The sequence below is a fragment of the Leopardus geoffroyi genome, chromosome D4 (genome assembly GCF_018350155.1).
Source record: "Leopardus geoffroyi isolate Oge1 chromosome D4, O.geoffroyi_Oge1_pat1.0, whole genome shotgun sequence".
NCBI lineage: Eukaryota > Metazoa > Chordata > Mammalia > Carnivora > Felidae > Leopardus > Leopardus geoffroyi.
Window position 1 is genome coordinate 86,951,601 of NC_059342.1, and position 14,913 is coordinate 86,966,513.

The 14,913-nt window shown below is 58.5% G+C and overlaps 1 protein-coding gene across 24 annotated transcripts in view; it reads left to right on the forward strand.

The window, feature by feature from the left end:
* Positions 1-1,226: 1,226 nt before the first annotated feature.
* DNM1 (dynamin 1) overlaps positions 1,227-14,913 on the forward strand; it is a 44,004-nt gene continuing 30,317 nt past the window's right edge. For all 24 annotated transcript variants that reach the window (XR_006709795.1, XR_006709794.1, XR_006709796.1 and 21 more), the window contains exons 1-3: positions 1,227-1,536; positions 14,267-14,340; positions 14,657-14,806. Coding sequence is in view for 17 of the 24 variants with exons in the window: in XM_045467541.1 (XP_045323497.1) it covers positions 1,376-1,536; positions 14,267-14,340; positions 14,657-14,806 (385 nt within the window). In the remaining 7 variants the exon portion in view is untranslated. The remainder of the gene's footprint in view (positions 1,537-14,266; positions 14,341-14,656; positions 14,807-14,913) is intronic.

Sequence of the window (14,913 nt, forward strand, 5' to 3'; positions counted from 1 at the left end):
TTATCTCTGGGGTCTAGCATAGCCCCTGGCTCAGTTAATAGGCATTAAATGGGTGAATGAATGACAGTCTCTGATTCCCAGGCCGCTGCCCTCCCAGCAGTGGCCCCCACCCCCACCCCTCACATTCACATACAGGGTGACCTGCTGATGCCCAGCAGCACAGGGTATGCTGACCTCTCTTCCCTAGACTCTTTGTGGGCTGTCCAAATGAGGTTTCTTAAATGCAGAGGTGAATGGCTAAGCCTGCGGCCCCTGGTCTCTCCGTGTGAAAGGGATAGATAGGGTAGATAGATAGGAGTCCTGGATTCAAATCCAAATTTTACCAGCACCCTGATGGGTTGGGGCAAAGTCTGACACTCTCTAGGACAAGAAGTCCCCACTCTCGGAAGAAGGCCTTGCAAGGATCAGGGCCCTTATACTTGCTGTTCATTCAGTTTGGCCTGCTCTCCCCTCCTGATCTGCCTGTGGCTGGCTCCTTCTCATCATCTAGGTCTCTTCTCAAATGTCACCTTTTCAGAGAACCACCCAACTCCTCCCAGGCTAAGTAGACCTGCGCACCCAACACAGGTACCTCTCTTCACATCCTGTTTATTTCTTCCATCACTATTGGTCTAAACTATTTTCACTATTACCATTTCATTCACCTGGTTATTCATTTGCTGTCTGTCTCCAGCACCCAACGTAAGATCTGTAAGGGTGGAGACATTGTTGGTCTTGTTTATTGCTGTATCTCTACTGCCTACAACAGGGACTGGCCTTTGGTAGGTGTTCAATAAATATTTGTTGAATTAATGTTCTTTCTCCTTCTAGAAACAGAGAAACTGAAACCCAAAGGCGGGCAGGGGCATGCCGCCATGAATTAGTATCAGAACCTAGAGTAGAAGAAAGCAATAAGGCCAAGTGGAACTCCAGGTCAGGATACTGTGACCTTGAAGGAGACCCATCTCTTTCCAAGCCTCAGTTTCCTCCTCTGTAAGATTGAGTGAGACAGCCATGACCACTATCCAAGAGGCCCGGCACTAGGGGTACACCTCGCCCATTTCCAGGAATGATACCGCTTTGCAGCATCAGAGCACCCCCCCCCCCCCGCCCCGCCAGACACGGCTCCAGCGCCCCAAACCCGCAGACGAAGAAAACTACAATCCCCATGGTGCCGCAGGCTGCACCTGCGCACGACTGCCATCCCGCAGCGCCGTGGGCGCCCTCTGGCGGCATCCTGACGCAGAGCTCCGATCCACTCCCGGAGGGGCGGGGGGCCCGCGGCACAGGCAGTCGGAGCGCGCGGCTGCAGCGGCGGAGCCGGAGCCGGAGCCGGGAGCCAGAGCCGGGAGCCGGAGCCGCGGCCGGATCGTAGCCCGCGGGGCCCGCCGCAGCCATGGGGAACCGCGGCATGGAGGATCTCATCCCGCTGGTCAACCGGCTGCAGGACGCCTTCTCCGCTATCGGCCAGAACGCGGACCTCGACCTGCCGCAGATCGCCGTGGTGGGCGGCCAGAGCGCCGGCAAGAGCTCGGTGCTCGAGAATTTCGTCGGCAGGTAGGAACGGCGCGCCTCGGAGCGGGGACTCCCCCCGCCCGGGCCCCCGGGCCTCCGCCCCCCCCCCCCAGCCCCGACGGCACCGCGACCTCGCAGCCCTTGGCGCTGTACCCGCGGACGGCGCGCCCCCCACCTCCAGCCAGAAGGAGGCGGCCCCCCCTCCCCGAGAGCCCCTCAGGGGCAGCAGCGCCCCCCGCTTGCCCGAAAACGTCGTCAAGCCACCGGCCACGGTATCACGCCCCCCTCCTCTGCCACATCCTTTAGGGAAGACGGCGCTCTGCTAAGAGACCCTGGCAAAGGGTCCCCCCTCCCCCAGTATAGGCACCAAGGGGGCCTGCATTACTCAGCGCCTCCCTTCGGCTCCCGCGTTCCCCGGAGCGGGCAGCACCCCAGGGGCAGTGGTCCCCGGCCCTGGGCTCCCCGGAAGACAGCTCCCTCCCCCATGAGGATCCCTGGGCCAAGGCTGGGAACCCTCTCCCCAGCTGTGTCCCTGGGAGAGGACACAGCCCCCGGGCATCGAGGACCAGGCACAGCCTCCCCCCTCACACACACACACACACACACACACACACACACACACACACACCTCTGCAGCTCCCGCCGCCATCCGTGCGCAGCGCGGCGGCCGGGGTGGGGGGTGGGGGTCGGGGGAGCTGCAGGACCAGGATGGGGGTGGCGGTGAGACCGCTTCTGATCCTCTTGCGAGCCGCCGGCCGCTGGCTCCGCCGCCGCCCCTGGGTGGGGGGCGCCTGCCGCCGTCGCTCTCCCCGGGGCCTGGCAGAGGGCTTGTAATGGAGGGAGAAGGCGGCGGAGGGCAGAGATGACTAAGACAGGGAAGCAGGATGGCGGGGAGGGGGGAGCCATTTGCAGAACCTAATCCCCCTCCTGCCTCTGATCCCACAGGGCGCTGGGAGGGCCAGGTGGCAGGGAGTGGGGGGCAACCGCAAAGACAAAAGGTCCTGGGTTTAGGGGGGCAGGTAGGGTCGTGACCCCCTTGCCCAGGCTCCCCAAATAAAATGGACGCGGGGACGGCTTTTCCGTGCTGAGAAGAGGATGACGCTCTCCCGGGAGAGGGATGGGGGCTGGGCAGACAGGGAAAAGGCAGTGACACTGGCCTCCGCACTCTGGCATGTCCCTCCCTCACCTTCTTCAGAAACCCTAGCTTTCTCCCAGTGACCTTCCAGGCTGAGGAAGCCACTGGCGAGGGAGGCAGAGGCCCCTCCCTCAGAGGGCAGCGGTTCTAAGGAGGCATCCTGGATCCAAGCCAGGTTCTGCTGTGACGCCTCAGACCAACCACTTGCCCTCTCTGAGCCTGTTTCCCCACCTCTAATGAGGACAGCTGGACTGGATGGCTGCTCCTGCCCCTCATATGACTGAGAAGACCAGGGGCAGCCCTGGGGCTCAAGGGAAGGGTTCTGACGGGAGCAGTGTATCTGGGAGACATGGAAAGCCACCATTGGGGGCGGCTGGGCCCATCTGGTCAGCAGAGGGGGAGGCCGTCTGTCTCTTGGGGACCGGCTCCCACAGAGCCCCCCTCCTGCTCACGTGACCCCCCCAGAGCTGCAGAGACAAACCGGCAAGAGATACACAGATGGGCCCCTTCCCTGTGGCCCAGCAGTCAGGGTGAGGGAGTGGGGGGACTCTGGAGACAGTAAAGCCCAGAGACCTTAGTGCTTTAATGGCACCCATAGAAATGCAGCACTTTACGTGTACAGACCATAGTCCTACCTTCATCCATTGAACATTTGCTGAACGCCTGCTTATTGCAGGCTGTGTGCCCTGGGCCGAGGTGGTGGGGGGGGGGGGGCAGGGAAGGTGACCTGAGCCCCCATCTGCTGAGCCCTTCTCGCGTGCCCCACACCATTCTTCTCGGGACGGCTCACAACAGCCCCATGAGGCAGGTACCATGGTGCCCATCCTGCAGATGAGGAAACAGACCCAGAGTCACACAGCCAGGAAGGACAGCATCTGTTATATTCCAAAGCCCAGGTTCCTAATCTCAATCTTAAGAGCCCCCGAGAACCAGGCCCTGAGCCGGACACGGGGCCACGCAGGAGCATGGGCCTCCATTTTCCCCATCTGTGGGATGGGAACACTGGCAGTGGCTGCCCTGCCTTCCTGAGAGGGTGGCGCAGGGCTCCGGTGAGTCCCTGGGTGTAAAAGCCCGTGTTGGGAGGGAGCTGCTGATGGTCAGTCAGGTTTGGGGACCCATGCGTGCTAGGGCAGACCTGGCCCCTGTCTCCCTGGAGTTCACTGTCCAGCAGACCAGCCAGGCCCCAGCTGACTGTAGCCGCTGTTAGCTTGTTGACTGGAGCAAGATGTGGGCTCTGTTCCAGGAGCCCTGGGCCCTCTTATGCCTCCCGCACCTGACGGTGGCCCTGCAGGAGGATAGGCGGGGTGTCACGGGCTCCTGGCCTCTCCTCCGAGGGCTGGGTCCCCAGACTGGTGGGCATGGTAACAGCCGCTCAGCCTCCTGGGGCTTCCCAGGAGCCAACACCCCATGGAGAGGAAGTGGAAAATGCACCAGGGGAAGCAGAGGCTGCTCCGGGCCAGCCCGGGCTCCTGGGCACCCCGGTGGGGGGGGGGCCTGCTGGCAGCTGTGCAACGGAAGTGGCCCCGCAGCTGCCCAGGACGCTGCTAGGACTTCTCTGGGCCTATGCCCTTTCTTCATCCCACTTTGAAAGAAGGGGAAACTGAGGCTAATGCATTTAGTCACTCGGACATTCGTAGAGTGTCCACAGTGTCACAGCACTGGAGATTCCAGGGTGGAAACGACAAAAGCTTTGCATTCCAGAGGGGGAAACCTCTGAAATAGTAAACACAGGGACAGGTATATGAAGAAGGCAACCGGAGAATGTGGTCAGTCCCATGGAAGGAGGAAGGGCCGCTTTCCACAGGGAGGTCAGAGAAGGTTTCTAGGAGGGCGTAGCATCTGAGATGAGAAGCCATGGGACGGGGAAGCATTCTAGGCGGAGGGAGCAAAGGCAAAGGCCCTGGGGCACTAATACATTTGGTGTGTTCGGAGAACAGAAAGGAGCCACGGTAGCTGGTTGTTTGGTGGGCAAGGGCAAGATGGCATCAGAGAGAGATAGGCAGGGGGTGGATCCACAAGGCCCTGCGGCTACGATGAGGAGTTGGGTGCATTTTCATTATTGCCAGAAGCTTTTAAGTAGTAGAGTGCCTTGAGCTGACTCCAGCAAGTGTGTAAGTTGGGGAGGGGGTGAGGGACAGGGGAGGAGGCTGCTGCGGTGAGCCAGAGCTGTCGGGGAGCCTGGCCCAGGGCTCTCACAGTGGGGAGGAGGAGAATGGTGGGCTTCAGGGGACATTTTGGAGGGAAGTCCCCACAAGACTTGCTGGGATGGGGATGGGGAGGGTGAAGAAAGGGGACTCAAGGCTGACATCAGTGTCTTTGACTCTGGGTGGGTGTTGGTGCCATTATCGGAGGACGGGAGGAGCAGGCATGGGGGTAAGATCGGGAGCTTGCTTTTGAACATGTTCAGTCTGAAGTGTCAGGTGGGCTGTGTGGTGATGCAAGCCTGAAGCTCAGGGGAAGGCGGGCTGGAAATGTAAATTTGGAAGTCCCAGTAGAGGTGAGATTTAAACCCATGGGAGTAGATGAGATCATCTCGGGGTGAGTGCAGACAGAGGGGTGCGGGGGGCCCAAGACACCCCAGCATTTTGTGAGCAGATGCCTGCTGCCCCGGGCCACCCTCTGTCTGCCCCTGGCTACGTGCCCCCTCCCTGCGACACCTGTCCAGTCCCAAGAGTGGGGTGTCCCGGGGCAACCTTTCAGGCTCTGCTCCCCTCGCTCTGGTGCCCGGTCGACTGGACAAGTGGATAGTGGCCACCCTTCCTCCCCTCTTGGTCCCTGGGGAGGCCAAGGCCGGTGCGAATGTGGCAGAGGGGCTGAGAGCTCGGGCTCTGCAATCGACCCTGGGTTTGTAGCTCAGCTCTACTACTTATAAGCTGAGTGACCTTGGACATGTTTCTTAAACCCTGCTCAGCTGCTCTTTCCTCATCGGCAAAATGGGGATAATAATAGCACCCCCCCCCCCCATGGGACTGTGCCGAGCGTTGAGATAATGCCCACAAAACACTCAGGGTAAGGCCTAGCACAGAGGACGTGCCCGTTCTGTTCCATCCGAACCAGCTGGGAGGCGGGCTGGGGTGCAGGGAGGGCAGGGGGTCTGGTGGGTGGGCTTCTGCCAGGAGGCGGCTCTGAGAGGCAAGGTGTTGGGTTTCCCTAGTGCCTCTTGCCTCCACCCTTGCTCAGGCTCCCTGCCTCCTACCAACCTCCTTGCCCCTTCCTCCCCTTCCTCTACGTTCTTAGCCCAGCACAGGCTTGGTGCTGGTCTCTGGCCTCTGAGAGCCCCTCTTGAATGGTTCCATTTCCCAGATTTGGAGACTAAGCCAAAGAGGATTAGGGGATATCTGAGACATTGTAGGTAGAAAGTTACTGACTGGAGGGGACAGAGGGGACTGACGTTTGCTGGGCACTGACAGTGTGCCAGGCCCTAGGGATACAGCTGTGAGCAAGCAGGACCCATCCCTGCTCTGGGGGGTTGGTGGGGGGGGGGGGAGTTTACAACTGAGCAGGACAGACAGACATTAGGTGACACAAAGAGCTCTTTTGTTGTGTGGACCCCCGAGGAGGTGGCCATTGAGGCTGGACATGAACAGGAAAGGGACCCGGTCAGGCAAAGGGGTGAGCACGCCCCAGGTGCAGGGTCCCACCCGAGCAAAGGCCCAAGGAGGGAAAGAGCCCCCCGTGGGTTCGAGAAGCCAGACAAACAGCAGTGTCACCGAGTGAGGAGCGGAGGCCCCAGTGAGACCAGGCCAGAGAACACCTTTTCCAAACCCCCACCCTACCCAGTGGCCCCAAGGAGTCAGGCATGAAAGGTGACTCTGGCAGACAGCATCTGATCCCGGCTCCAATAGAATCGAGTTTCCCAGACCTTGGCCGGGGTCAGAGGGTCAGAACCTCTGGGGAGGGGATGCAGGGGGGCCTTTGCAGAGGAGGCCGGTCTAGGGCACAGTGTTATCAGGCGTGAAACAAGAGCGGGAAGGGAGGCCCACGTGCCATATGTCTAAATATTCCAGTTACAAATCAAGCGAAGGGATTGCTGAATACAATACACTCTGTCCTCCCACCTTGGCAAACACACCTTCAGAACGACCTGGCCGACCGGGTTTGAATTAGAATTTCAGACTCCTCAGAGCTCCGCGATGGGAGGTAGAGTGTGGGGACAGGTGGCCCCTCTCCCCGACCTGCCCCTGTCTCTTACTCCAGCCTGCACCACAAGGGGCCTCCTGGGCTCCCGTGTGGACACCCAGCCCTCACTTCTGAGCTCTGTCCGTGGTGGCAGAAAGGATCCCCCCTTGGGCCTGGGACTGCCCCTAACAGTTAGGTCAGACCCTGAGGGAGGGCTTGAGACCGACGGGAAATTCCAGAACACTCCAGTGTGGCCTAGGAAGGGTACATGGGCTCCAGCTGGGACCCTCGGCCCCTGGGGGCCCCTTGCTCCAGAGATCCAAAAAGCGACCCCCCCTAAAGGATTGGGCAGGGGCCCTGATTCCCCACGTCCAAGGGCAGTGCTCATTATTTTCTTGGAACCAACAGCCCGTTAGTAGGAGAGGCAGACTATCATCCCGGGTTTTCAAATGGCGAGATGGCTCAGAGAGGGTAGGGACCTGCCCGAAGCCCCACAGCACTGGAATTAGAGGCAGGACAGGAAACTGCCCCGGTCTCCTGCCTCTGGGTCAGCGTCCACTGTCTTCACCCCCACCCGTGTGTGTACGTGTCACACCCCTCAGCTTCCCCTCTGCTGTCCCTGGTTGTCTCTCTGGACCCTCACCCCTCCCCGGGCCGGAATCCAAGAAAGGAGCAAGAGCTGTACGGGGAAGGCAGCTCTGGCAACTCGGAATTCATTACTACAGGCACCAGGGAAAAGGACTGTTGGCCTCGGAAGGCGTTTAAGGAAGTGGCATCTTCCCACTGCCCTGGCCAAAGGCTCCTGGACCAGCCTCCCCTCCTGTGTCATCCTCCCCACGCGAGTCGGGCCCAAACCCTGTGGATCCGGCCCCCGGCCCACCCACCTCTCTGTATCTCAGCTGCCCCCTCCTTCGTCTTAGCTCCTGGGGCAGCCTTCTCTCGTGCCCCCAACCCATCCTCCACCCGGCAGCATGGAACTTTCTGTGGCCTCCCAATCTGATCCCCTCCGCTTAACGCCCTCCTTGGCCCCTGCCCTCCAGACAGAGCCCTCGCCCCTGCTCCCGATTTGGGCCCCTGAGGCCTGCCTGCCTTAACCCAGCCTCGCTTCCCGTCCAGCCTCCCCCTGCAGGTGCGCCCTCATAGCTTACAGTTCATGGGAAAAAATGGGTCCTCACCTTCACCGTGCCTTCGTCTTCCTCCTTCACTGGCTCATCCTCAAAGCCTCACATCAGCCAGTACCTCCTCCAGGATGTTTTCCCTGACCACCCTCTCCCCTGTGACCTGACCCTCGGTGTGTGGGGTAGGGCTCAGTTTTCTCCCACGATGAGGGGCTGCGGAGGAAGAGCGAGGCCACTGCCTTGGGCTGAGGGCTCCCGGCCGACTGCAGTTCCAACCGCAGTTACCGGGGACATTTTACCTGTTTATTAGTGCCTCAACCCTTTCATGACCCTGGCTCAGGTGTGTCTGGTCTGAGCACAGGGGACTGAGGCCACCGGCCAGGATGGGGAGAAAAATCTCAGCAGGTGAATGCGCACTCACCTCTGACCCGAGTCCCAAATTTGAAGGAGTGAAATGCTCCCTAGCACACACACAAGGCACCTCGCCTACGAGCGCCAGATGGCTCGTGTGGCACCCCCAATGGACACCCTCCATGAGACCCTCCCACAGCCGGGATCTCAGCAGCCCTAGGAGGGAGCTGCTGGGTTGTGCCCATTTCACTGATGGGGAAAACTGAGGTGCGGAGCAGGGAAATAATTTAGTGGTAGTGCTACGATACTTTCACATCAAGCTGCTGGTGATAAGAAATGATCATCCAGACGTAGCTCCATATTGAATGACTCGATGAATGTCCTTGATGAGCTGTGAGGCAAACAGAGCCGCTACTTAAGTGTGCACCGGAGGCCGGGGCATGTATGGGCACGTGAGGGGTACCTGCCCTCGTCTCCCGTCCCACCAGCCTCACCCAGCCTTGCAAGGAGCAATCAAGAGGACGCAGGGGACACCGAAGCAGGCTCAGTCAGTAAAGAATGCGACTCTTGATCTGAGGGTCGTGAGTTCGAGCCCCACGTTGGGTGGAGAGGTACCTTAAAAATAAAATCTTAAAAATAAAAGCAGGTGGAGAGTTCTTAAACAGCTTTATTGAGGTACAGCTTGCATGCCATAAAATGCACCTGTTTGTGGTGCGCCGCTCGATGATTTTTAGTGCATTTACACAGTTGTGCAGCCATCATCACGATCTAATTTTAAAACACTTCCATCACCCCAAAAAGAAGCCTCGTGATGATGCAGATTTTCAAGTGCCTGGCGGAGCCCCTGACCAGCAGTGCCCGATCCATCAGTGTTGGCCATGATTATTATTGTAAATGATGAAATGTTTACAATGGAGAGCCCCAGGTGTTGGGGTGATGGTTGCTCTTTATTTTTAAACATTTTGTGTCTTTTCTGAATATGTTTTCAAAGGGAGAACACACGACTTTTACAAGTAGGAGGCAAAAGAGAAATCTATTTCCATCTTGAAAATATAAAGTCATCAACACTGGAAAGGAGGGAAAGAAGGGATGAAGGAGGGAAGGATAAGGAGAAAGGAAAGATCATGGATTTTTTTTTAGTAGGGAAAGTGGTTGCTGAGGGGAGAGTGTGTACTCAGAGTCCAGACCCCCGCGTGCTAGTCCTACCCAGTCACCAACTTGCACTGTGGTCTTGGACCACACTCTTTCGCGCCTTGTGCCTCAGTTTCCACACCTCTACAATGAGGGTGATGGTGGGAAAACTGGAGGAGCTCGCCTTCAAATCATTCTTTTGGCCAGCTGGGCTACCTCGAGTGCCAGCTACCTGCCCTGCTCCATGCTGGGGGCTGGGGACACTGGTAAACAGGAGCAGCCCAGTCCCTGCTGTCAGGACATCAGAGCATCGGGAGAAGCCAGGCCAGGACTGCCCTGAAATGTTCAAACCGCAGCTGGAAATTCACAGGCTGTGTGATGTGGGCATGCCTGGGGCCTCCTGGGATAATGGGAACAGAGAGGGACTTTTCGCCTGGAGGCGGCCTCACCTCCTCCCAACTGTATTTCTTGGCCCACCCGCTTCCTCGCCTCCACCCCAGCTCCGTGCTTCAGAGGGCACCTCAGAGCCTGCCCGCCTCCCTTACCTTCTGCTTTCAGGGGCAAGATTTGGCTGGAAATATCCTGGCCCACCCGCCCACTCTTCCGGCCAGCCCCCGGGAGACCCACCTTCCAACTTCCTCCCTGCTGCATCATTTGGTGGGAGCCCAGCCCGTGTTCTCAGCTTGCTCGACAAGTTATATCATTTATAACCATAATAGCTACCATTGGTTCAGGCCTCAAGTTATATAAGCCTCACAGCAACCCATTTTACTGATGCGGACACTGAGGTTCAGAGAGGTATAGCCATTTGTCTACAACCACACAGCTCCTGAGTGGCAGCTCTGACATTCAACGCCGGGCCAAGCCCAGGAAACAGGAGGCTTAGAAGCAAGACTGGGTACAGACCAAACATGCCGCTTTCTGGTGGTTTTTGCATTCCACAGGACGGGGGAAGCAGGGTCCCTGAGCTCTGGCCACAGATCTCAGGTATGAGAGTAGAGTAGGGGAGGGTCACTTTGGACGTTTGGTGTACTTTCTCCGGACCCCTCTGGGCGTGACAGCACCAAATCAGGCAGGGAGCGTGCGGCGCTTGGAGGTCCTGAGGGGTGTGCATTTCATCCTCCCCGTGCTTCAGGTTTGAAGGTGCCTCTGCAGATGGCAAGGCAAGGCCTCCTCGGGGAGCCACCATCTGTCCAGAACGAGTAGGGAGAGCTGGCATGCCACCACGCAGCCCTCCCACGTGGCCCCCGAGGCTGGTGGGCCCAGCACGCTTTTCTCTGGGCACCTGTTCTGTCCTCCCTCGGCCTAAGCAGGAGCTGGGTGGGAGGTGCAGGGTGGCGCCGGCTGGAGGCCAGATCAGGCCCGAACCCCCACTTGATCAGAGCGCTGTGGGACAGTGTGTCCAGGTGGGAAGCAGGAGCCATGGAGCTACTTAGCCATGCTTGATCCTTTGAGCATCGCCTGAGCACCTACTGTGTGCCAGGCCTCTGGTGAGCGCAGGAGTCCAGCGGGGAGAGAGGAGCTCACAGTCTGGACGTGCGAACCCGCTGGCGCTCTTTGCACCCGCCCAGGCCTGGAGCCCTGACCCCCGATAGGCCACTTCCTCCCTCATTGCACCTCCCTGCCCCTCTCTGGGCCTCTGTCCCCACCTCTGGGCAATAATGGGGGAATGACACGGTCTCTGAAAACTTCTCCTCAGTGTTCATCATTTCCGTCTAACATTTCGTGGTCAGAGTCCAGAGATCCGAGTCGTGCTTGGAGGAGGCCGTCAGAGGGTTCTGTGGGATCTGTGTTCCTTGGTGACATTTGGGAACCCTCCTAGAGAGGGGGCTGCTGAGCGCCTACTGTGTACCAGACCCAGGCGACGCTTTTTCCATGCCCCCCCGCCCCCCCCCCGAGGCTGCTGGGCCTTCTTGCGGCCCACGTGTGCTAGAGGATAATGCCCGGTTTCTATAAGGCCAGTTTGCAGCTGAGGGCTTTGAGGGCCAGAGAGTGAAACACCTTGCCCAAGGGCACCAGGCGGCAGAATGGCCAAGGCGGGATTCGAGCCCAGGGATTCGAGTGCAGGCCATGTGAGGGCCTCACTCTGAGAACCTGGGCCATGATAGAGACGGGGCCTCTCCCCCCACCCACGCACCTCCATCCCCACCCTGGCCGCACGAGATCCTGGTCTGAGGAGGGGCTCTACTCCCACACATAGCCCTGCCCCTCTAATCTCTGCTTCCCTTAAGCTGCTTGTCCCTTAAGTAGCCCTGGGGAGGCAGTGACTTGGGGCAGGCTGGCCCAGACCCCTGACCACCCTTCCAGCTGGGCCCTGGGCGCCGCTCCGGTACCCTCTAGGTGGCACCTCGTTGACCTCTGACCAAGTGGGCCCATCTGTGCAGGGGAGGCCTCTCAGGGAAGAGCTCCAGGGAAGGTCCATGTCTCTGCGTGGGGGGCTTTCTGTGGGGAGTCCCATCCTTTCCAGCCCCTCCTGCAGTTTCCATGGCAACTACTGTTGCCATGGTATCGCTGGGTGAGGAGCGGGTGGGGAAAAGGGTGGACCCCAGGCCCCCAAGCCCAACCCAGCCTCTGAGAACAGATGTCCTATCTCCACAGCCCTGGGGGATCCCAAATACTAGAGGGTCACCCCCCCCCCAAAGGAATGAGTAAAGGATGGCAGAGATAGAGACAGGAACCCCCCCCACCCCCGTTAATCCCCTCCTTCTCTCTGCTGACTGGTGCACCTCCATTCCAGCACATGTCACACTGTATTGCATTATCTGTTTACTTGTCTGTCTCTCCCACCACACTGTGAGCTCCTCCTCCGAGGAGGGAGCGGTCTGACTCATCATCTCGCTTCCCCAGGGCCCAGCACTGGGCCTGGCACAGAGCAGCTGCTCCCAAATATGTCCTAGACTGAATTTAATTGAATTACATAAAAAGCCACGTCTGGCTTCTTGGATTGAAGGAGCAGCACACTTTGACAGGGAAGTTCCCAGGCTCTGGGGCCCAACAGACCCTTGGGTTTGAATCCTAGCTCTGCCATTCCCATCTGGATGACCTTGACAAGTCCCTTCACCTCTCTGACCCTCAGATGCCTCATCTGTAAAGCAATTTCCATATCAGAGCACTGTTTTGAGGACCTGGGGATTCAGTCAACATTTATTAAGTACCTCTTGGGTGCTAAGCCTTGGGCTGGACAGTGGAATACAGTGGTGGACAGGAAGACGCCAGTCCTGCCCTTCAGAGGCTTAGTCTTGCAAAAATGAAAAGTGCTTGCCTAGCGCCTGGAAACAATGAATAAATGCAGGATTCATCATCCTTCTCCTTCCTCATTGAAGTGGCTGACTCCTCCCTATTAGCCTCTAACCTCCCCAAAGGAGGGGCAGGGTGAGAACAGGATGAGAGAGTCCTCCCCAGGGCCCAAGAAGAGACCTTGAACCCAGGAGCCTGGGCCTACTCTGTTGTGCCCGGGACCCTCCAGGCTAGGGAGTGGGGGCCGGGGGGTGGTGCAAAAAGCTGTGTGGTCCCGGTCAGGCTCTGAGCTGGGGGTAGGAGGCCTGGGTTCTTCTCGGGCTCTGTCCAGGTCCTATAGGAACTTGAATGTGTCTTTTCCCCTTCTTGGGCCCCCATGTGCCTCTCCATGAATGAAGTGGCCAGCTGGAGCCCTATGGTCCCTCAGGCTGTAGCCTGCTCCCCCTTTCCTGGGTCCTGGGGATCCCGTGACTGCAGTTCTGACAGCCTGGTCCCTGAAGAGGTGCCCACCCTCATGCTTGTGCTGGCCTGGGTGGGGCCAAGGGCGGGCGGGGATATGAGAAGAGCTGACAGGACAGAGAATCCACCCACAAGGGTTAGCCAAAAGGACTGCTGAGGTTCACACTGGCACAAGCAGAAATCTGAGGAATAGACATCAGGTCTAGGGCAAGGGGCGACTTTGGGAAGCTCAGGTCCAGTCCTTCAAAGACTGGGTCTTCAGGGGACCGAAGGGCAAGGAGCTCTCACTGCAGAGTCAAACAGATCTGCATCCAGGGTCTGCTCTGCTAGATACTGACTGTGCAACCTAAACACCTCTGAGCCTCAGTTTCCTTATCTGCAAAATGGGGATAATAATGGCACCTACCGGGGTGGGGTGCCTGAGTGGTTCAGTGGGTTGAGCATCCGACTTCAGCTCAGGTCATGATCTCACAGTTCGTGAGTTCAAGCCCCACATTGGGCTCACTGCTGTCAGCCTGTCAGCGCAGATCCCACTTTGGATCCTCTCTCCCCTTCTCTCTGCCCCTCCCGGCTTGCGCTCTTCCATAAATAAATAAATAAATAAATAAATAAATAAATAAATATTTAAAATAAAAATAATAATAATGGCACCTACCTCACAAGGCAATATTACGAGAGATTGCCCACAAAGAGCCTGGCATGCAGTAGGCACTTAAGAAGCATGAATTCTTGTCCTTGCTTCCTCCTTTCCCCCATGCCCCCCTCATCCTCAACCCCAGCCAGATGGGGCCCTGGGAAGGGGAAGTGAGATGCTGCCTTTCCCCACAGCGGAAGGGAGGGAAGAAGGTGCAGCTCCATTTCCTTGAGACGCATTCTGTGGCCACTGGACACTTGGGCATGTGGGGTACCCCGTGCCTCAATTGAATGGCAGTGCCTGGGTTGAGGCAGGGACTTGTTGGCCCAGAAGCAACACAGAGCATACCTGAGAGAAATCTGGGAGTTATTAGTCTTGTCTCCTGGCAGCTCACACGCATAAATCTGTGACCCAGGGTACATGGGGGAGGTTCTTTCCACCTTTCTTGCCTGTCGTCTCCCCTTAGTGACCTGAAACCCTCAGGCTAAGGTGTAGTGGGCACTTTAGGAGAGCTTTGGAGCTCCCGGTGGCAGGACAGGTGCCCCTGGGACAGGTCTTGACCCTCCTCTCACTCCCAACTCATTGCAGAGACTTCCTGCCCCGAGGGTCAGGCATCGTCACCCGACGCCCCCTGGTCCTGCAGCTGGTCAATGCCACCACAGGTACGCGCTTTCGTCCACGAGCATCCCCACCGGGCCTCTTCAGTCCCCCACCCTATCCCCCAGGGAGGAGTCCAACCTAGCCGCTGAACTTGCTTGCTGTGTGACTTTGGCCCTAGATTCCCCACCAGGACAGTGGGGAACAAAAATGCATAACGTTAGACCTGGCGTTGTTGTGGAGAGGGAGGGGAGAGAAGGCGGTATTTGGGGGTGTGTGGGGGTCTATTCCCAGTGGAAGATGGGTCCCAGGTGGGTTCCGGGCTAAGATGCTTACCCATCCACCCTTCTTCCCTCCACCCCACCCACACTTTGGGGGCAGAATATGCCGAATTCTTGCACTGCAAGGGGAAGAAATTCACCGACTTTGAGGAGGTGCGTCTGGAGATCGAGGCTGAGACCGACCGAGTCACTGGCACTAACAAGGGCATCTCGCCGGTGCCGATCAACCTCCGCGTCTACTCGCCGCATGGTGAGGAGACGTGGCCCCGCCCCCGGCCTCCTGGCTCCCTCGCTTAGCTCCGCCCCCGGGACTGAGTCTTGGCCACGCCCCTTTGCTCATTCCTCCTAAGGCGGGCT